Here is a 23355-nt window from a genome sequence, read left to right on the forward strand (position 1 = left end):
AAGCAAATCTACAGGGGATGGAGTCTGGCCGCTAACATTGAAGGTAACTGAGCTCCTCGCTGAATACTTGCTAGAATCCCTACAAACCGCATCTTTCAATGCCCAAGATGGTGAATCCTATTAAAGAATGGGGAAAGGAACAGATGGCTGCCCCAAGAGCAGCTACAAAACCCTAGAAGACCTGGCCAAATACCTAAAAAAGAAGAGAGCTTATCCTTCCTTGAGATTCCTCAAGATGGGGGTGAATGCACTGGATAAACAAGCTTTTGAGGGACTTTGACATGAAGAGCACCAAGATCCAAGTCAGTTAGATTGCTGGCCAAATCTTAGAGAATACTAGAAGAGGATGAGTCATGGGGACAAAGGATAAAAATAGTGAACTTGGAGGCTAAGATGGTTTTGACCTATGCTGAGGACAACACCACCAAGCTGGATGATGAATGAGCAGGACATGACTGCTAGGAGAAACGTACGATCAGAGACTGCAATGTGGAGGCTGTAAGAGCATGATGAGAGGACATGGAGGATAAGAGGAATAACCAGAGAGAGGACATGGAAGATAAGAGGAATAACCAGAAAGAGGACATGGAAGATAAGAGGAATAACCAGAAAGAGGACATGGAAGATAAGAGGAATAACCAGAAAGAGGACATGGAAGATAAGAGGAATAACCAGAAAGAGGACATGGAAGATAAGAGGAATAACCAGAGAGAGGACATGGATGATAAGAGGAATAACCAGAAAGAGGACATGGAAGATAAGAGGAATAACCAGAGAGAGGACATGGAAGATAAGGAGAACAATCAGAAAGAGAACATGGATGATAAGAGGAATAACCAGAGAGAGGACATGGAAGATAAGAGGAATAACCAGAAAGAGGACATGGAAGATAAGAGGAATAACCAGAGAGAGGACATGGAAGATAAGAGGAATAACCAGAGAGAGGACATGGAAGATAAGAGGAATAACCAGAGAGAGGACATGGAAGATAAGAGGAATAACCAGAAAGAGGACATGGAGGATAAGGAGAACAATCAGAGAGAGGACATGGAAGATAAGGAGAACAATCAGAAAGAGAACATGGAGGATAAGAGGAATAACCAGAGAGAGGACATGGAAGATAAGGAGAACAACCAGAGAGAGGACATGATGGAGGATAAGAGGAATAACCAGAGAGAGGACATGGAAGATAAGAGGAATAACCAGAAAGAGGACATGGAAGATAAGAGGAATAACCAGAGAGAGGACATGGAAGATAAGAGGAATAACCAGAGAGAGGACATGGAAGATAAGAGGAATAACCAGAAAGAGGACATGGAAGATAAGAGGAATAACCAGAGAGAGGACATGGAAGATAAGAGGAATAACCAGAGAGAGAACATGGAAGATAAGAGGAATAACCAGAGAGAGGACATGGATGATAAGAGGAATAACCAGAGAGAGGACATGGAAGATAAGAGGAATAACCAGAGAGAGGACATGGAAGATAAGGAGAACAATCAGAAAGAGAACATGGATGATAAGAGGAATAACCAGAGAGAGGACATGGAAGATAAGAGGAATAACCAGAAAGAGGACATGGAAGATAAGAGGAATAACCAGAGAGAGGACATGGAAGATAAGAGGAATAACCAGAGAGAGAACATGGAAGATAAGAGGAATAACCAGAGAGAGGACATGGATGATAAGAGGAATAACCAGAGAGAGGACATGGAAGATAAGAGGAATAACCAGAAAGAGGACATGGAAGATAAGAGGAATAACCAGAGAGAGGACATGGAAGATAAGAGGAATAACCAGAGAGAGAACATGGAAGATAAGAGGAATAACCAGAGAGAGGACATGGATGATAAGAGGAATAACCAGAAAGAGGACATGGAAGATAAGAGGAATAACCAGAGAGAGGACATGGAAGATAAGAGGAATAACCAGAAAGAGGACATGGAAGATAAGAGGAATAACCAGAGAGAGGACATGGAAGATAAGAGGAATAACCAGAGAGAGGACATGGAAGATAAGGAGAACAATCAGAAAGAGAACATGGATGATAAGAGGAATAACCAGAGAGAGGACATGGAAGATAAGAGGAATAACCAGAAAGAGGACATGGAAGATAAGAAGAATAACCAGAGAGAGGACATGGAAGATAAGAGGAATAACCAGAGAGAGAACATGGAAGATAAGAGGAATAACCAGAAAGAGGACATGGAAGATAAGAGGAATAACCAGAGAGAGGACATGGAAGATAAGAAGAACAATCAGAAAGAGAACATGGAAGATAAGGAGAACAATCAGAAAGAGAACATGGAAGATAAGAGGAATAACCAGAAAGAGGACATGGAAGATAAGAGGAATAACCAGAAAGAAGACATGGAAGATAAGAGGAATAACCAGAGAGAGGACATGGAAGATAAGGAGAACAATCAGAAAGAGAACATGGAGGATAAGAGGAATAACCAGAGAGAGGACATGGAAGATAAGAAGAACAACCAGAAATAAGACATGGAAGATAAGAAGAACATCCAGAAAGAGGACATGGAGGATAAGAGCAATAACCAGAGAGAGAACATGGAAGATAAGAGGAACAACCAGAAAGAGGACATGGAAGATAAGGAGAAAAACCAGATGAGGACATGGAAGATAAGAGGAATAACCAGAAAGAGGACATGGAAGATAAGAGGAATAACCAGAGAGAGGACATGGAAGATAAGAGGAATAACCAGAGAGAGAACATGGAAGATAAGAGGAATAACCAGAAAGAGGACATGGAAGATAAGAGGAATAACCAGAGAGAGGACATGGAAGATAAGAAGAACAATCAGAAAGAGAACATGGAAGATAAGGAGAACAATCAGAAAGAGAACATGGAAGATAAGAGGAATAACCAGAAAGAGGACATGGAAGATAAGAGGAATAACCAGAAAGAAGACATGGAAGATAAGAGGAATAACCAGAGAGAGGACATGGAAGATAAGGAGAACAATCAGAAAGAGAACATGGAAGATAAGAGGAATAACCAGAGAGAGGACATGGAAGATAAGAAGAACAACCAGAAATAAGACATGGAAGATAAGAAGAACATCCAGAAAGAGGACATGGAGGATAAGAGCAATAACCAGAGAGAGAACATGGAAGATAAGAGGAACAACCAGAAAGAGGACATGGAAGATAAGGAGAAAAACCAGATGAGGACATGGAAGATAAGAGGAATAACCAGAGTGAGGACATGGAAGATAAGAAGAACAACAACCAGAGAGGATGTGGAGGATAAGGAGAACAACCAGAGAGAGGTCATGGAAGATAACGAGTAGAGATGAGCAAACAGTAAAATATTCGATATTCGTTTCGAATTGCCCCTCAATATTCGACTATTTGAACGAATATCGAACCCCATTATAGTCTATGGGGAAAAAATGCTCATTTCAGGGGATCCCACCATTCGACTCAGGAGAGTCACCAAGTCCACTATGACACCCCAGGAAATGATACCAACACCCTGAAATGCAACTGGGACAGCAGGGGAAGCATGTCTGGGGGCATCTAACAAGTCCAAGTCACGGTATTACGTCGGGATCCCTGTCAGCTTGTGATATGCACGAGTTGACTTTTTCCCATAGAAATGCATTGACCAGCGTTGATTGGCCGAATGCCATACAGAGTACAGCATTCGGCCAATCAACACTGGTTCTGCTGGAGGCTCGTCTTTGAGGAGGCGGAGTCTAAGATCGGACCAGAATGGAGACTGCTGTGGACTGATCTTATACTCCGCCTCCTCCGGCAGAACCAGCGTTGATTGGCCGAATGCTGTACTCTGTATGGCATTCGGCCAATCAACGCTGGTCAATGCTTTCCAATGCCAAGATGTAGCAAAGCTGGCTGTGCGCTCAGCTCACCTACATAGGAGATGCAGCCGAGCTCAGCGCATGGCCAGCACTGCGACACCGGAGATGAAGCAGAGCTGGCCGTGTGCTCAGCTCACCTACACCGGAGATGCAGCCGAGTGGAGCGTACAGCCAGCACTGCTATACCGGAGATAAAGCAGAGCTGGCCGTGTGCTCAGCTTGACTACACCGGAGATGCAGCTGAGCTCAGCGCATGGCCAGCACTGCTACACCAGAGATGAAGAAGAGCTGGCTGTGCGCTCAGCTCGCCTACACCGGAGATGCAGCCGAGCTAAGCGCACAGCCAGCACTGCTACACCGGAGATGAAACAGAGCTAGCCGTGCGCTCAGCTCGGCTATACCGGAGATGCAGCTGAGCTCAGCGCATGGCCAGCACTGCTACACCAGAGATGAAGAAGAGCTGGCTGTGCGCTCAGCTCGCCTACACCGGAGATGCAGCCGAGCTAAGCGCACAGCCAGCACTGCTACACCGGAGATGAAACAGAGCTAGCCGTGCGCTCAGCTCGGCTATACCGGAGATGCAGTCGAGCTCAGCGCATGGCCAGCACTGCTACACCGGAGATGAAGCAGAGCTAGCCGTGCGCTCAGCTACACCGGAGATGCAGACAAGCTGAGCGCACAGCCAGCACTGCTACACCAGAGATGAAGCAGAGCTGGCCATGCGCTCAGCTCGGCTATACCGGAGATGCAGCTGAGCTCAGCACACGGCCAGCACTGCTACACCGTTTATCGTTAGTAGAAATACCCCCCTTTTTTGTTAATTACCGTTGAAAGCGATATGCAAATCAACTCCAGGGTGCACGCTAGGCGTTCCGTGCACTCCCTTGCGTTATACCTTCTGGACGCCCACCGCTGCCTCCAAGCTCTCCACCTCCTGCTTATTCAACGCCTCCATTGTTGGCGGATTCTATTGAAGTCCGGTGGCTACTGCGCATGCTCCAACACCAGCTCGCAATATTCTCTATGGGAAAATGGCCCAGGAGTGTGTACAGTAGTGCGCTGGAGGGAGCGCTACTGCGCACGCATGTGATTTCAATAGAAACCGCTACTGCACACACTCCAGTGCCATTTTCCCATAGAGAACATTGCGAGATGGTGCTGGAGGACTTGGAGGCAATGTTGGGCGTCCAGAAGGTATGATGCAAGGGGGTGCACGGAACGCCCACTGTGCACCCTGGAGCTGATTTGCATATTGTTTTCCACGGTAATTAACAGAAAAGGGGGGATCTTTCTACTAGCGATTAACAACACCTGAATAGACTTTTTAAAGGCTATTTAGGCATATCTTTAGCTAAAAACACGAAAATCTAGTGATAGAGCCCCTTTCATGCAAAATGCCACTATATAAACTGAAACAGGACACTTTGTGAAAACCAAGACTTGCACCAGTCTCAAAATCGGCAATGTGCCTGGTTTAATAGGGAATTGGCTATCTAAAAATCCCTTTATGGGAGCAGATGCCGCAACAATTATCCTTGTGCTGGGTCTGTTGCTTGAGCTCTTCCTCTGCTATCATGTCCATAAAGTTTATTTTTCAGTCCAAGCTCCTTGTACTGTACAGTCGAGGGTAAGATGCAACAGTTCAATGGTTTCCACCTTTGGAGAAGGCTCTTGGTTTGGCCAATATCCCTCATCATGTTGCAAGGCCAGTGCTAGGCCCTGAATTTCGGGTGACTTCCTCCAATAGTTGGCATAGACAACTTTCTTCCTTATGGAGGTGACCTAATCTGCATATCCTCTACCTGGCTTATAAGACCTCCGGCACCTGCTCTGCTGCTCCCTACAAGGAGACCATCCAAGAAGGAAGGAAGGACACGTCAAATATTAGTTACGATGATGCTTTTATTTCATGATATCCATTATTAATTTTCACGTCCCAATTATCAGCACGAGTTCTCATTCATCAGATCCGCTCCAAAGACCTCAACTTCACAGACATGAAGATAGTCTTGTTTTCCGGTCAATACGACATTGACGTATCTCCCAACCATATCGTTACAATGAAACGTCTGAGACCCTCCATCTGGAATTGTTGTCACCACTGCACACCTGTAACACGAAGCGATAGGTTAAATTATGGCGGCTTTGACATGACCAAAGTATGGTCCGAGAGTCTACGGGATTGACCTGCCTATAAGGGTTTGTCCTACTCATCATTTTGCTGGCGAAGGGGCCACAATCGTAAGAAAATCTTGACTCAACCTCTCCGGGTCTCCATTTCCAGGTTTTATCTTTTGTATGCAGGTTCCAGCTGACGTCACCAGTGGGGACCTGTTTGTACTGTAGGACCTCTTCACAAAGGTGACTACTGTGATAGGCGAAGAGGTGATTGCCGAGGCCTAGGGATCCATAAACTGAAGACTGGACCTGCCAACGGTGAGAACGGAGGCCCTGGGAGAGGTGAGCAAAGGTTTTTTTTTCATGTTTATGGCCCCTTAAGCAGCCATATAATAAATAAAGTGGGTCGGACAAACCCTGTAACACTATACACGGTAGTTTTATAGCTAGTTCTACGCTAGGTGCTCACACTTCCTCACGGAGCAATCTCCCATACTGTTATCACTATTGGGCATCATTTTGCATAGAGGAAGGTATCCATAGCACCATAGATAGCTAGAATACTAGAAGCCCATCTTTCGCGAGTGTGTACAGAACGGGACTGGACAACATGGAGAGCTTTTGTATCTTACAGATTGATGTCTATGACTGAGCAACAACTGCAATTCACAAGAGGTCATACAACCCAATGTAGGACTTTGTACTGCACTTGTACACTGTCTACCAATAAGTATTTGGACACCCAGTAAAGCTCTGCAGAGGTGGAGTTATGGTCTGGGGGTGTTTCTCTTGGTATGGACTGGGACCCTTGGTCCTAGTGCATGGTAAACTGAACGCCGACGCCTATTGCCCTATTGTAGATAACAGTGCACTTCCTACATTATGGCGGTTCTATGGGTCAGACCAATGATGACAACGCGAGGCTTACCATGGCTTGGTACAGTGACAATCAGGTTAACCAACTGGACTGGCCTGCCCAGCGCCCAGACTTGAACCCTATAGAGCACTTCTGGGATGAGTTGGATCGCTGAACCAAGGGGTGTAGCAGTCGACCAAAATCGGTGGAAGAACTTACCTGTCCTCTCCAAGCCAATGGAATAAAATATCATTAGCCATCATACAAGAACTCGCGGAAAGCCCCGCAGGGTTGAGGCTGTAATTGCCGCTCGTGCCACAGGTGTCCGAACACTTATTGGTAGACAGTGAAATGTAAATTTAGTTAGAGGTCCTGCAAAAAGTCTAAGTGTAGCCCGGGTTATAGATACCCGAGATAGTTGTATGCCAAATGACAAACTATAGTCCTACGATGGGAATTTTCAATGTGAATGCTGTCCAGATGAATAGAGTCTAGGGGTGTGTTTGAGATTATATGAGGAGGATCTAGGGGAGTATTTGAGACTATATGATGAGGGTCTAGGGGAGTATTTGAGACTATATGATGAAGGTCTAGGGGAGTATTTGAGATTATATGAGGAGGATCTAGGGGAGTATTTGAGACTATATGATGAGGGTCTAGGGGTGTATTTGAGACTATATGATGAAGGTCTAGGGGAATATTTGAGATTATATGAGGAGGGTCTCGGGGTGTATTTGAGATTATATGACGAGGGTCTAGGGGTGTATTTGAGACTATATGATGAGGGTCTAGGGGAGTATTTGAGATTATATGATGAGGGTCTAGGGGAGTATTTGAGATTATATGCTGAAGGTCTAGGGGAGTATTTGAGATTATATGACAAGGGTCTAGGGGTGTATTTGAGACTATATGATGAAGGTCTAGGGGAGTATTTGAGATTATATGAGGAGGGTCTCGGGGTGTATTTGAGACTATATGACGAGGGTCTCGGGGTGTATTTGAGACTATATGATGAGGGTCTAAGGGAGTATTTGAGATTATATGACGAGGGTCTAGGGGAGTATTTGAGACTATATGACGAGGGTCTCGGGGTGTATTTGAGATTATATGATGAAGGTCTAGGGGAGTATTTGAGACTATATGAGGAGGGTCTCGGGGTGTATTTGAGACTATATGATGAGGGTCTAGGGGAGTATTTGAGATTATATGACGAGGGTCTAGGGGTGTATTTGAGACTATATGATGAAGGTCTAGGGGTGTATTTGAGATTATATGATGAGGGTCTAGGGGAGTATTTGAGATTATATGCTGAAGGTCTAGGGGAGTATTTGAGATTATATGACAAGGGTCTAGGGGTGTATTTGAGACTACATGACGAGGGTCTCGGGGTGTATTTGAGATTATATGACAAGGGTCTAGGGGTGTATTTGAGACTATATGATGAAGGTCTAGGGGAGTATTTGAGATTATATGAGGAGGGTCTCGGGGTGTATTTGAGACTATATGACGAGGGTCTCGGGGTGTATTTGAGATTATATGAGGAGGGTCTAAGGGAGTATTTGAGATTATATGACGAGGGTCTAGGGGAGTATTTGAGATTATATGACAAGGGTCTAGGGGTGTATTTGAGACTATATGATGAAGGTCTAGGGGAGTATTTGAGATTATATGAGGAGGGTCTCGGGGTGTATTTGAGACTATATGACGAGGGTCTCGGGGTGTATTTGAGACTATATGATGAGGGTCTAAGGGAGTATTTGAGATTATATGACGAGGGTCTAGGGGAGTATTTGAGATTATATGACGAGGGTCTCGGGGTGTATTTGAGACTATATGATGAAGGTCTAGGGGAGTATTTGAGATTATATGAGGAGGGTCTAGGGTGTATTTGAGACTACACGAGGAGGGTCTAGTCTTACAATGTTAAGTGTCAATTTCCTTGGTGATGACATCTCTAAGAGCTCATTGATAGATGTTTCAGTTAATTAGATGAGAACAAAGGTTTTGGGTTCTTTGCCCATTAAATAAAGGCACACACAGCGTGGTTACTGTCATATCTGTTCTGATGGAATATCGATTAGTGTGAACAATTCACTTTCAGAAGACTTCAGGATACTGCTGCCAGTCCTGATGTTCTACAGAGCTTCTGGGAAAATGTTCTATGGAAGATGGCACAAAAGTTGAACTTTTTAGTGTAAATGCTGTTCACAGACACCAAAATGCCATTCAGCTGTGTTATATGGTGGAAGGAGGATCAGGGTTTGGCTCAGCTTTGCTTTATCAGAGACTGGACATCTTGCAAGCATTGGAAGAACAATGAAGCCATGGGCCATCCATGACCTCTAGATGACGAGATATTGGGTAGAAATACTGATGATCTGATACAGATTTACAGGGTGAAGTGGTAACAATGATCTCTTCAATATAGTATATTTTGGGCTACAGGAGTCATCTGGGGGAAGTGATTGTAGCTAAGGAAGGATCTTCAATGGTTTATATACTCCTTGCCCTGTGGATGTTCCATAAACGGCAGTGCAAAAATTGGTATGTTATCAGTTTCGTTAGATTGTGTTTGGACCACAAAGGGTTCACTTACTTCATCTCACAACTGTTGCTGATATATATTGATAAATCACTATTTGTAGGGCTCACACTCACCTCGGATTGTTGTTCCCATTGTTGGCCAAGGAGTCTCCTACAAGGATTTCGGCACCGTTCAGTCTGTTTCCGCAGCAGTCACCTCTGTTAGTGATGGAGATGTGACTAATCCTATAAGACCTCAGCAGGTCCACCCTCCACCAAGGAGACAACTCCTGGTGTGTGTGTGTACAGGAACCATGAATATAATTAGAGTCCTGGTTTCCATCGATTGCATTCATTGCCATGGCCATATAGCCCATGTGATTCACGCTGTCCCGTAAAATAGTAGACTGAGTAGCTCGACCTCCAAGTGCAACGTTCCTGTCTATCGAGAGAAGTGCAAACACATAGGTCAAACAGTAGTGTAAGAAACAAATCTGTGTTCGGTAATCTGTTCGGGGATTCCGCATGGGGACCCCCCGAACGGACAACTGAACACCTCGGCAAGCGGTGTGCAGTGAAAGCACATGGACCCCATAGACAATAATGGGGTCCGTGTGCTTGCCGCGAGATCTCCACGGGGAACATGCGGACAGGAAAGTCTACTTTCCTGCCCATATGACTTGTGCAGAGATCTCGAGGCAAGCATACGGACCCCATTATAGTCTCACCACTTGCCAATGCATTCAGTAGTCCATTCGGGGGGTCCCCATGCGAACTCCCTGAACGGATTACAAAACACAGAGGTGAACCAAGGGTAAGCCCCTTAGTTCCAATGAAGCGAACGCATAACCTCTTCCCGACATTGCCACTTTGCCACCCAAAAAACTTAAATAAGAGTTGTAGAGACATCAGACATTCCTGCAGATAGTCTAAATATTACAGCTGTCCTACAAAAAAATAAGACAGCTCCATGCATGAAATAATAAGAAGTTTTAAAAAATTTTTTCAAAGTTTAGAATTTTTGTAAAGGTATTAAAATATAACAAGACTCTATAAGTTTGGTATCTCCAAACTGGTACCCGCCCTCAGAATATAGGTCACATGCACAAGGAACAATGTAAAAACAAAAAACATATGAAAATGGCCCAAGCCAACCCTGAAATTTTTTCATCTTCCCTTGCTTTGCGGCTATGACCAGACTCAATAGCTAATAGCTAGGTAGCGAATCTCCCATAGACTGCAATATAGTTGTATGCAGGTTAAAGCCCCCTAAGAAGGTTAATAAAATAGTGAAAAAATTAAAAAAAGTTTAAAAAAAATAAAAAAAAAGCCCAAAAACTAAAAGTCCAAATCACCGCCTTTCCCTAGAATACATATAAAAGTAGAACATTTCTATGAAACACATACACATTAGGTATCCCGGTGTCCGTAGACCCCCACTCTACAAATCTATAAAAAAAAATTCTCATACGGTGAACACCATATCGGGAAAAAAAAAATCAAAAGTGCTCCTCTTCTGTTTTTTTTTTCTGTTTCACCTCTGATAAAAATGTAAACAAAAAGTGATCAAAATAATAGATATTCCCTAAAATGGTATATCTAAAAATTACACCTTACCCCACAAAAAAGAAGCCCTATGAATCCCCATATATGGACATATCAAAAAGTTACAGGTGTCAATATATGGTGACTTTTAGAAAAAAAATCTTTCTGAAAAGTTTTAGATTTGTGTTAAGGGGTTATAATATAAATAAAACCGTATACATTTGGTATCCCTGGATTGTACCGAAACAGAGAATACAGAGTAAATGCCGTAAAAACAAATCCCATAAGAAAGTCATAAAAATGCAGTTTTTCTCCAATTTCACCCCATTCTGAATTTTTTTTCCAGCTTCCCAGTAGATTGTATGGAATAATAAATGGCGTAATCACGAGGAACAATTTGTCCCACGAGCATTAAGCCTCATATGGCTCTGAGAGCCGAGAACTAAAAAAGTTATGGGGTTTGGAAGTCGGGGAGTTAAAAATGAAAATCGAAAAAGTGAAAAAGTGAAAAAGTCTGCTAGCAGGAAGGAATTACTAGGAGCAGAAGCTTACTGTGGCCACACACCGATGATGTAATGCAGGGATGATAAGCTTTTGATGGATCAGTAAATCAGCCTGCAAGTGCACAGGGGGCGGGGCCTAATCGCCATCATTGTCTAGAGAAAGCTGCAAGTGAACCACTGCCAATGCCGCTTCTCTAGCTGCTACTGATATCATGATCCACCGCTTGCACCACGGCTGAGCCTCATGCCAGGGCGCCTTTTATGACCGCACATTGCGCATTGCAGGCATTTTGTAGTTTTCAGAGACCTGGGCACACACTTTTTGGAAGAAGTCTGCCCTTGCAAGTGAGACACTAAGTGACCCGAGGGAGAACGGTCACTCAACTGCAGCCTTGTGCTTTCTAATAGTGGTGAGTGAACCGGTTTGTAACAAGTCAAATTCATTACAAATTTTCCAAGAATTTGGCATTTGGCTGAACCCAACATTTTTAGGTTTGCTACCATGAACCAGTATTATACTCTACATCTCTTCAGACCCCTGAGTATAATAAGCAGTGGTGAAGTGGTGAATAATAGACACAGATCTCACCTCCCTCACCTCTCCTGGGTTCCTTTGCAGTGTCCATTGCATTTTTCCCAGTGTCTTCAGCCCATATGGTCACGGAAGAGTCCAGAGGAGGCCTCAAGAGGCCAGAAGATGTCAAGGAACACACTCCAGATGACACAAGGTAACCCAGGAGAGTTGAGGGAAGGTGTCAGTGTTTATTATTTTTATGCACCTTCCCTGGGCGCCTACTTATTATATCCTGGGGTCTAAATACTAGAGAGTTTAATAATAGAGATTCTGATTTTGCGCTGAACTGAACCTGCCCCTTTCGACGCCCGAGGCGAACTACAGAAAGCCCCCCCCCCGAGGAGGGGGCGTGGTGACAAAAAGGGGGCGGGGCTTAGCGGCGTTCACAGGCAGAGAGCAGGCACGGAGAGGACCTGCTCTCTGCCTGAGCGTGAGGCCGCGGCCTCCCCAATCCACCGCTCGGTGCTAAGCCAGTCCAGGACAGCTTGTCCTGGACTGGCTGAGGTAATCAAAAATGCCTCCCTCCCTGGGGCCCTGACATAGCGCCGCCTGAAGCGGTCGCTTCAGGTCGCCTCATGGGAGGTACGGCGCTGGGTGACCCTTGCAAATATTATTCACAAAATGAAACTAGCGAGACTCGCAAATTTCCTAAGGCCTATTTATCAATTATATGGAAGATTGCTGTTGAGTTCCTGTCTTTCACCTAAACTGTGAGATATTACATTGTCCCTATCTCCTGAGACCTCTGTCATGCATTCACCATCGAGGGTGTTCCAACGCCCATCAGGCTCAGGGAAGGTCATTAAAGGGATTCTACCATTAAAACCCTTTTTTGTGGATAAGACGTCGGAATAGCCTTTAGAAAGGCTATTCGTCTCTTACCTTTAGATGTGATCTCTGCCGCGCCATTTCTTAGAAATACCGTTTTTTAACGGTATGCAAATTAGTTTGCTCGCAGTGATGGAGGCGGGACCCAGAGCTGGAAATGCAATGGGGGCGTCCCCACTGCTGCTCGAGAACAAGCTCCGGCGACGCCTCTATCTTCGGCTGGATCCTCCCCTTCTTTTGTCGTCTTTCTTCGGCGTCACCTCCGACGCCTGCGCAGTTGTCTTTGCCAGTGAGACACTAGTAGAGCCGACTGCGCATGCCATAGTTCCAAGACCACAATTGCATGCATGCGCAGTCAGCTGTACTAGTGTCTCACTGGCAGAGACAACTGCGCAGGCGTCGGAGGTGACGCCGAAGAAAGACGACGAAAGAAGGGGAGGATCCAGCCGAAGATAGAGGCGTCACTGGAGCCTGTTTTCGAGCAGCAGTGGGGACGCCCCCATTGCATTTGAAGTGCTGGGGCCCGCCCCCATTGCTGCGAGAGAACTAATTTGCATACCGGTAAAAAACGGTATTTCTAAGGAACGGCGCGGCGGAGATCACATCTAAAGGTAAGAGATGAATAGCCTTTCTAAAGGCTATTCCGACGTCTTATCCACAAAAAAAGGGTTTTAATGGTAGAATCCCTTTAAGAGGATCACAGGAAAGAGGAGATATAAGTGAAGTATAGCTCAAAGAACTGTAAAGTGGTTTACCACCAAACGAGGTTAGGAGTTTTCAGCCATACTGAGCCATATTCTTATCATTTTTAAAGGGGTTGTCCCATCTCAAGGATCCCATCTATACTGCTATCTTATGTGGATTTAAGACTTTTCCTAAATACATTGCTTCCACAAAACTGCTTTGTTTGGCTGCTATCTGAGATTATTCACTTCATTGTTTACACAGCGTTTCCATAACCGAGGACCTGGGGATGATCTTATCTCTCCACCCAGGACAAGTGACGTAGCTCCCTGCTCTCAGGAGGGGAGGGGGGCTGAGTGCTCGGGAGCAGCTTGTATTTCTGAGCTGTATATCTCCTTCTTCCAGTTATTAGGTCAGGCTAATTGAATTTTGCTGATAAGGGCTGAGATAGGGAGTGTGTTACCACAGACATAAAACTGAGTTTATTGCAAGATGACTGTTGGTCCTGTAGTATATAAATTTGGGATTCTCATCAGGAAGTGACCAGATCCTACAGCCTGCAAGTTGGTGAGCAGGCAAGTTGGGAAAACCTCTTTAACATTTGATGAATTTGCCGCATCTCTGACCTTTCTATTCTGCATAAAACTGTTTAACTTAAGCTTGAAAGGGAACCACCTCGGAGGGGTGTGAAAATGGAAAATAAAGACGATAAGGTCAGAGTCACACCTAGAATAAGAAGGAGGGGCCTTTATACGGGGGGAGGGGCCTGAAGATCAGCCACAATCACAGTCTATCAGTGTACACAAGACGGGAAATATTCTGTGATCCATCCTATCTACTTACATCGATGTCTCTCGCTGTATGTACCTTCATGGCTTCCTAGAAAAACACAAACAGGAAGAACAGATTATTCATCATTCCCGATATCTCCAGCATTGTCCTACAGTCAGATCTCATCAGGAGAATCGCTTCTGTGCTACATGGTATGTGACAGATATGTAGCGATTGTGTTCCAGCCTATACTGCATTACTGGTGGAAACATCCCCATGTTCTCGAAAACTTGTGACTTACGTTTACTTCTTGAAAGTGAGGAGGCTTTAGGTTCTGGGTTTTCCAAGTTCAGAGAAGAATCTTCAGAATCCATGACACTTCCTGGAACTGAAGGACAAAAGCAAAGTAACAGCCCCATCCATAGATATACAACAGAGCTTTATGTCCTGTCCCTTCTTCACTCCTATAGAATACAATGGCCGGAGTGCTGCACCAGCGAGGTGACTTCCTTGGTCCCCATATATTTCTACAGGTGTCCGGCCAGAGCTGCGCCATAATCTGAGACCCCCCCCATATCCATCTACATTAGAGAAGTGACATCAAGAAGACTCCAAGAAGCAAAGCAGAAGACGTCCATTTATACAGGACTCAACAGTGAATGTGATCCCCATCGGCGCACCCCAAAATGAAAACATATCCCTAGACCGACCCTCAATAACTACAGACCCCAGACCAGATCTAATAAATATAGAGGAGAGAAGTTACTGAACCTGTAGAGGCGCCATCAGACACAATCCAGAGGAGGACAATGAGGAGCAGAAACTTCATCCTGCAGGAGATACAACCATTATAGAGACATGTCTCCTCCTAGTATATACAGTACAGTTTTTGTTCCTTTCTTGTGGGCGCCACTTCCCCTGTTTGGTTATACGCCTATGCTTGTTATGGTGCTAGGACACGTTATATACGTCAGAGCCTTTACTATATTTAGGAGTCGACATTGGAATCCGCATTATCCTTTCTCCATTTATACCATGTTTTTGTCCCCCTCCCCTCATACATATACATTGTCTGATAACTGGTATATAATAGAAATCTTACCTTACTGTATGACTATTCACCGACTGCATCCGCAATGCGAGGATTCTCTATTATATATCCACGTGCGACCTTTACCCCGAGCAGTCAGTGAAGCGGATTGGTCAGTAGATGTTGGTGAGTGGATCTATTTGCATAAAACTTAATCATTGTACCGTGAGAAATTCTAAACTTTCTAAACACTTGACCCCTGTTTGTTAAGAATGGCCTCCAAGTCACGAGTCTAAGAAAAATATTGATTTTTGCCAAATAGATTAACCACTTTTACAGATTTGGAACTGCCTGAAAGTCAGAAATACAAATCTACAAAGTTACACCAATCCTGGATGTTAACTGAATTGTGACAATACAACTATTCTATCTGTCAGTTTATATACCAAGAGGGCAAAAGGCTTCGTGTAGGCCGTAGGTGAGATGTCCTAGAAGGATGCGCCAAAACTTTTTATAAGGAGCAAAGCAAAAATCTGCCATTAAAAGAATGGTCATCATAATTCATGTTTCATAACCATCCGCATACAGAAGTATGGTTAAGGGACAATAACCTCAACAATAACCTCTATTTTGTATGGTATGCCTGGACTTGTCCTCATCTTTCTATACGCACAGTACTTTGTGTATATTAAATGTAAAATTTAATAAGATTATCCCTGGCTCTGAACATTGCCACTTTGTTATCCTTTTGTTTGTCCGGTCTGAGTATATTGGTGTCTCGTCTACCATAAGTATCAGGTGATGGCAGCAATTTGTAGGGATGTTCAAGTTGCTTCATTCCTTTGTGCCTAATGTGATAGGTAAACATAGAAGTAAAAGTGGCATCATAGTCACATCCAGTCAACAGTGAAGGTCACGTCCAGGGTCACATAAGCTCTTGTGATGCGTTGGGTGTTCAGAACCCTGACAGAATGTCACGAACAATTTTAACATCATATATTACTTTTTTGCCCCTTCTCTTTATACAGGAGTCGGGAAGTAATTTTTTCTCCTGAAATGGGGCAATTGGCATGAGCCTCATGGGGTTTTTTGCCTTCCCCTGGATCAACACTGTAGGGATTGTAGGGTTATAGGTTGGACTTGATGGACTGATGTCTTTATCCAACCTCATCTACTATGTAACTATGTAACTTCCCAACCCTACTGAGTTTGTCACTCGCTAAGTATGTTAGAACTGTAATTGCACTGTAGAAATAAGTTATTAGACTATGTTCTGCCAAGTGCCCTACACAAAATGTGCAATCTAAAAAAAAGGGAAGTTGTTGATTTTTTTCCATTATAATCAGAAATACTCAATAAGGTTTAATCAATAAGTTATCTGTCTCCCATAATGGCACAATAGAAAATGTCACAAATATAAGCCTTCATATAGCCATAGCAACATAAAAATGTATTAGGTTTTTTTTTTTTTTTACGAGGTATCAATGGAAAAAAAACTGCAGTGTTCTGTTCTGAGCTTAGTTCTTGTGCTGTCTTTATATTAAGATCCTAGTTTTGGTGTTAGAGGGATGGGATTATGTTATGAGGTTGCTTTTTGTACTATATTTATTATAAGACCTTGAACCTACTTACTATTAGGTTATAAACTGGGTTCTAGTGCTGTATTTATCTTATCTATGTTCTTGTCTTGGTTCTGGTGCTGTATATATATTATGAGCTTGGTTCTTGTGCTGCATTTATGTTATGAGCTTGGTTCTGGTGCTGAATTTATGTTATGAGCTTGGTTCTGGTGCTGCATTTATGTTATAAGCTTGGTTCTGGTACTGCATTTATGTTCTTGTCTTGGTTCTGGTGCTGCATTTATGTTCTTGTCTTGGTTCTGGTGCTGCATTTATGTTATGAGCATGGTTCTTGTGCTGCATTTATGTTATGAGCTTGGTTCTGGTGCTGCATTTATGTTATGAGCATGGTTCTTGTGCTGCATTTATGTTATGAGCATGGTTCTTGTGCTGCATTTATGTTATGAGCATGGTTCTTGTGCTGCATTTATGTTATGAGCATGGTTCTTGTACTGCATTTATGTTCTTGTCTTGGTTCTAGTGCTGCATTTATGTTCTTGTCTTGGTTCTGTTGCTGCATTTATGTTATAAGCTTGGTTCTGGTACTGCATTTATGTTCTTGTCTTGGTTCTAGTGCTGCATTTATGTTCTTGTCTTGGTTCTGGTGCTGCATTTATGTTATGAGCATGGTTCTTGTACTGCATTTATGTTCTTGTCTTGGTTCATGTGCTGCATTTATGTTCTTGTCTTGGTTCTTGTGCTGCATTTATGTTCTTGTCTTGGTTCTAGTGCTGCATTTATGTTCTTGTCTTGGTTCTGGTGCTGCATTTATGTTATGAGCATGGTTCTTGTACTGCATTTATGTTCTTGTCTTGGTTCTTGTGCTGCATTTATGTTCTTGTCTTGGTTCTGGTGCTGAATTTATGTTATGAGCTTGGTTCTTGTACTGCATTTATGTTCTTGTCTTGGTTCATGTGCTGCATTTATGTTCTTGTCTTGGTTCTGGTGCTGCATTTATGTTATGAGCTTGGTTCTTGTGCTCTCTATATTATGAACCTGATTTTGTTACTATGTTTTCATTATGAGCTAGGAACTTGTGGTGTACTTATTTCATGAGCTTGGTTCCTGTTCTGCATTTCTTTCATGAGCTCCATTCTTGTGCTGTATTTATGTTATGTCATCTTAGTTCTGTTTGCAGTATATATATATATAATGACCTTGGTTCTGGTGCTATTTGTTATGAGCTTTGTTGGGTTGCTATATTTATCGTAAAAGCAATTGTATGTGGCTCCCTTTTATAGCACATATAGTCCTGGGTGCTGTTTAGAGTCCCAACCCATTATATTGGAATAAAATAACTCCAACAGGGGCCACACAGTGGCTCAGTGGTTAGCACAGCAACCTCACAGCACTGGAGCCCTGATGTTCAAATCCCGCCAAGGGCAAAAAAACCATCTGCAAAGAGTTTGTATGTTCTCCCCGTGTTTGCATGGATTTCCATCCCATATTCCAAAGACATACTGATAGGAAATAATGTACATTGTGTACAATCTACATTAAAAAAAATAAATAAATAACTCCAACACTCCAAAAAATTGCAAGGTGATTTAATAATCTTAATCCAGATAAAATATGACATTTTTGGCCTTAGGGCTTTCATTGGACTCTGAGGATATAGAAGGCACAGAGGACAGTGACGGTCTGCGGTAGGGTGTCCGCTATCCTCTGAGCCTTCTATATTTCTTCTCTTCTCTATATTTATCAATTGAGGGAGCCTTCACACGATGTAACGCTGCGCTCATTTTGATTGTAAAAACACATTCAGAATGAGCGCGTAAAAAGCAGCTCCCATTGACTTGAATGGGAGCCGGCACGCGTGCGCTCCCCATTGAAATCAATGGGAGGCTTTTTTCCCTATGCTTATGCTTATGAAGCTCTCTCTGGTTTTTAACCTCATCCCAATCCATTTCCACCCAAGAAAAGAGAGGACAAGACGCAGAGAAAATAAATTCATTTTAGAAATATTCCTAGAATTTTCCCCACAACGCCAGAAATCTCCATAAGGAAGTAGATTTAGAATCATTAGGAACGGATTCACACGTTGAGATTAGATTTGTGACATTCCTCCTACACCAGATGTTAATATTTGATGACGTTTTCTGACACTTTGTTGCCCTTCCAGGAACAATGAATGGCTGACTAGGTTACACAAGTTAACGGTAAGTACAACGTGCGAGAAAGTCACTGAGGTGTAAACACTTGGAGTAGATCCTGTGGCATTGGACAGTCTAATATAACATCAATAAAAGATACCAAGTCTTATACAAAATACTCGGCTCACAAAAATTTTAATTTGGCCATTTGGAAAAATCAATATAAACAGATTTTCCAAAGCAAAAAGTGAATAATCCAACATGCAAACAACCAGAAATTGTAGCAACTTGTGTCAAATTTTTTTAGAAGAGAAATGGAAATGTGACCGATTAGTCAAAGACTAGGGTTGAGCGATCGGGATCGGAAAAGATCGGATTCCGATCAGCGATCGAGCAAATGTCATGATCGCAATCGGAATTCCGATCCCGATCTTTTTAGGCGGGATTGAGGTATGATGTTAGTTCCCACAATGCTTGGCTACTAACCAATCATTATGGGAAAAGCTCACATTAGGGTTGAGCGATCGGGATCGAAAAAGATCGGATTCCGATCGGCGATCGAGCAAATTTCACGATCGGGATCAGCTGGAAAATGATTGAAAATCGGATTTTAAAAACGATCCTGAAATCTCAAGATCGGCTCAACCCCATCAGAGACATCACTGGTAAGCTGATATCTACCACTCACCCTATAGTGATAATATTGGTATATGTAAGTCACCCCCCTGTGCTCCACCCCTCTGTTACCTAAATAAAAGGATAATATGGAAAATAAATCTAAATTAAACAATTCTCCAGCAGTAATATGGTTAATCTTCACAAGCTAAGAAGTTACGTCCATGTTAAATAGCATAATTAGATTAAAAAATTGATATAGGCTAAAGCCCCACGTTGCGGAAACGCAGATTTTTTTGTTGCAGATTTTGCTGCGGTTTTCTGAACCAAAGCCAGGAGTGGATTGAGCAGAAGGGAGAGGTATAGGGGCTTCCTATATATTTCCCATTTCTTCTGTAGCCAAACTTGGATTTGGCTCAAAAACCGCAACAAAATCGGCAACAAAAAAGCTGTGTGTTAGGAACCTGATGCAACGATAAGGTTAGTACTGGGCAACCAGAATCCACAAACACCGAGGCCAAAACAGTCCTGAGTGTACAACGCTCTCCTAACCAGAGCGGAACCAGGGCCCAGAGGTCTTCGCCAGAGCTCCTGATGGTGGAGTTGGACTTGGTCAATTCTGGGACCGCAACTGCCCAGAGAGCGCCGCACTCCCAGAGAACCCCAAGTATAAGAGGACCCAGAAAACCCAGAAACACTAACCTCAGCAGATGAAGAAACGGGAGGAGCTGGTCAACAAGGAGAGGGATGTTCTGAGGAATGCCACAAGTCGGTACACTGGAGGTCTTGCAAGTTTCATGGATAGCCAAGACTAAGTCAATCAAGCCGGGTCGGTACACAGGAGGTTACGAGGTAGCAGGAGGGAGAAGAAAATCTGTAGTCAAGAGAGCCGGGTCTTACATAAGAGGTCACAGAGTAGCCAGGAAACAAGCCAAGGTCATCTACAGGAGGTAAGGAGGTATCCAAGTCAGAAGGTCAAGGAGAAGTAGTCTGGAAGGCAAGCCAAGGTCAAAAAATGGGAACACAGTGGAGGCACAGGAGGTTCAGGGTCAGGAGCAAGACAAAAGTACAGGTGGAGCTCTCACCAGGTGAACCTGAAAAACCTCTAAATAGCCTCCGGCCCGCCACTGACCCCCCGACCCCAGAAGTTCCGGTTCCAGTTCCAGGAGGAGACCGGAATCCCCACAGACTAATGTGGAGGTCCGGGCCCTCCTTCACAAGGAACCGGAAGTGTCAATCTGGCACAGCAGAGGCGGTGCAGCGGAGGTTCCGGCCCGGAGGTCTAAGGGTGCATGCACACTACGTAACGCCGGGCGTGTATGAGAGCCGTACACGCCGGCGTTACAGCAGGGCTGCCGAACACTTCCCATTCACTTCAATGGGAGCGCTCGTAAACGCCGCTGTTACGAGCGCTCCCATTGAAGTGAATGGGAAGTGTTCGGCAGTCTGCCGTAATGCCGCCCGGCGTTACGTAGTGTGCATGCACCCTAACACTGTGTTTCGGCAACGTGGTGCCTCAGCCATAACCTCATCCTAAAAATGATCTTGAGAACTATTTCTAGCCCCATTCTGTTTCTTACGGTTACTGTGCTGGGTACAATTCATAATCTTTGTAAAATGTCTCTTAAATTTGATTCCAGCGAATACATATAAAACGGGATTCAAGCAACAATGAGAGAATGCGATTTTCTCCGTAACGTATTTGGCGTACTCGAGGTTTTTCGTTAGATCGCAGCTAATAAAAAACTGTTGGTGAAGAAGCGACTGCAACAATATGACAATGTTGTAAGGAGCCCAACTGACCAAGTAGAAGGTAACGATAAGGAGGATGAACTTAACCGGTTTGTGATTCATGTGTGATCTCGAATTGTTCAATGTTCGGATGATCCTGAAATAACAGAACGCGATGAAACAAAAGGCGAGAAAAAAAGAAACGTTTTGTTGATAGTGACTAAACAGCACGGGGTACGCTCGGCCATATTCACATCTGGCAGAATCAGGTTGAACTTGAAAAATCAGAACGGGAACCGAAGCAAAAATACTAAGTGACCAGGAAAGCAAAGTTATAAGGATTCCGATGAGATGACTTTTGGTTTTCAGAACCGATAACGGATTCACGACCGCAACGTAACGATAATACGTCAGGCAGGTCAGGAAGATGATTCCGCTGTAAAATCCCAGGGAAAAAAGAACGTTAAAAATTTTGCAAGCCGTCGGTCCAAAAACCCATCCTTGTTTGTGATAGACGACAAAGAACGGCAAGCAGGCGGTCAGAATCAGATCCGCGACCGATAGATTGAATATAAAGACGTTGGTAAGAGACGCCATGTCTTCGTGGATGAGAAGGATCCAGAGGACGAGGAAATTTCCGGCCATTCCGAATATGAAAAAAAAAGAATTGAGAATTGTCGTGAAGAGGGCGACAAAGGCGTAGACGTCTTCTTTGTTACAAGGTGAGACGTGTCCCGTATAATACTCCGGACTCGTTAATTCGGAACTGTAAGTCGTTTCTTCCATGATATTCTTGTTTCTTGGTCTTGGAATCCTAAAAAAAAAGAGAAACATTTTCAAAATTTGCAACATTGTATCATATTATTAGCCTACGGAATGCGCTCTTACCTTAGCAAAAGTGAACGGGGTAACAGGAGAATAAGGAAACAAACATTCGACTATAAGGCCGAGAACTTCCTCTTTCAAGACATGTTTGCTGCTTTAGTTTCTGTTCTTGTTTTTCTCGTAATTTTTTTATTTTTTTTTACCAGATAATGTTTCTGATTTTACTACTTTACTACTACTTTTTTTTTATCTGTTAACCCCTTCCTACTGGATTTTTGAATTTTTTTGAACTTGAATTTTTCAATTTGAATTTTTCAATTTTTGGTTTTGACTCCCCCCTCCATTCCTAAACACCATAACTTTTTTAATTTTACGCTCTTAGAAGCATTAGGAGGTCTTAATATTTGCAGGACAAGTTTTTCCCCATCATGTTACCATTCTGTCCAATGTAATGGGAAGCTGGAAAAAAATCAGAATGGGGTAGAATTGGGAAAAAGTGCCCTGGTGTGTTTTGCAGAAACCCAGCGAACAACCTCTCTGCTATCATCTTTGGATGCCGAGAAGGCATCTGATCAGGTGCATTGCTTTTGAGGCCCTCCAAAGGTTTGGTTTTTCTGGACCCATTTTTTCAGCCATATCTGCCCTATATACAGTCCCCTTGGCTTCTATTTTGGTCATTGGTGTCTTTTCAGGACTGTATCAAAAACTAATGGTACTCGCCAGGGTTTGCCCCTTCTCCCTTAGTGGAACCTCTGTATTAGAACAAATCAAAGGATGCAAAGTCTCTTTGATGGGAAAAACTCTCACAAACTGAACCTTTGCTGATGTGATTTTTACATTGATGTGGCCCCTTGAATCCCAGCAGTCTTAGGGCTAGTTCACATGGGGCCAAAGGGGCGGATTTTGACAGCGGAATCCACGTCATAATCCGCCCCTTTACAATGGTGGTCTATGGAGACCACTATTGCTCAAAAAGAAGCGAGCTGCCCTTTCTTCAGGAGGATACTGCGGCTCGCTGAGCTGCGGCTTCCGCCTGGCAGCCACAGCCTCAAGGGTCGGCCCATTCATTTGAGCCGACTCCGGGGTGGGGGAAGCCGCGACCACGACATCGTGGCAGGCGGGTTTTGACCATATTTTGACTTGGCTCCCCGAGTCAAAATATGGTCAAAATCCGCCCCACCGCCCACCGTGTGTACGA

The 23355-nt window shown here is 43.7% G+C and overlaps 2 protein-coding genes across 2 annotated transcripts; both read right to left on the reverse strand.

Annotated features, from left to right (window-relative positions):
* Nucleotides 1–5785: 5785 nt before the first annotated feature.
* LOC142198361 (fucolectin-like) lies at nt 5786–15073 on the reverse strand. The gene is made up of 3 exons (XM_075269353.1): nt 15016–15073; nt 9475–9781; nt 5786–5951 (listed from the first exon to the last, which is right to left on the reverse strand). The coding sequence occupies exons 1-3, from the start codon at nt 15071–15073 to the stop codon at nt 5786–5788; spliced, it is 531 nt and encodes a 176-aa protein (XP_075125454.1).
* Nucleotides 15074–21134: 6061 nt separating this feature from the next.
* XCR1 (X-C motif chemokine receptor 1) lies at nt 21135–22118 on the reverse strand. The gene has a single exon (XM_075269685.1). It carries the CDS (start codon nt 22116–22118, stop codon nt 21135–21137), a length of 984 nt encoding a protein of 327 aa, XP_075125786.1.
* Nucleotides 22119–23355: the final 1237 nt, after the last annotated feature.

This window comes from Leptodactylus fuscus, chromosome 3, assembly GCF_031893055.1.
Source record: "Leptodactylus fuscus isolate aLepFus1 chromosome 3, aLepFus1.hap2, whole genome shotgun sequence".
Classification (NCBI taxonomy): domain Eukaryota; kingdom Metazoa; phylum Chordata; class Amphibia; order Anura; family Leptodactylidae; genus Leptodactylus; species Leptodactylus fuscus.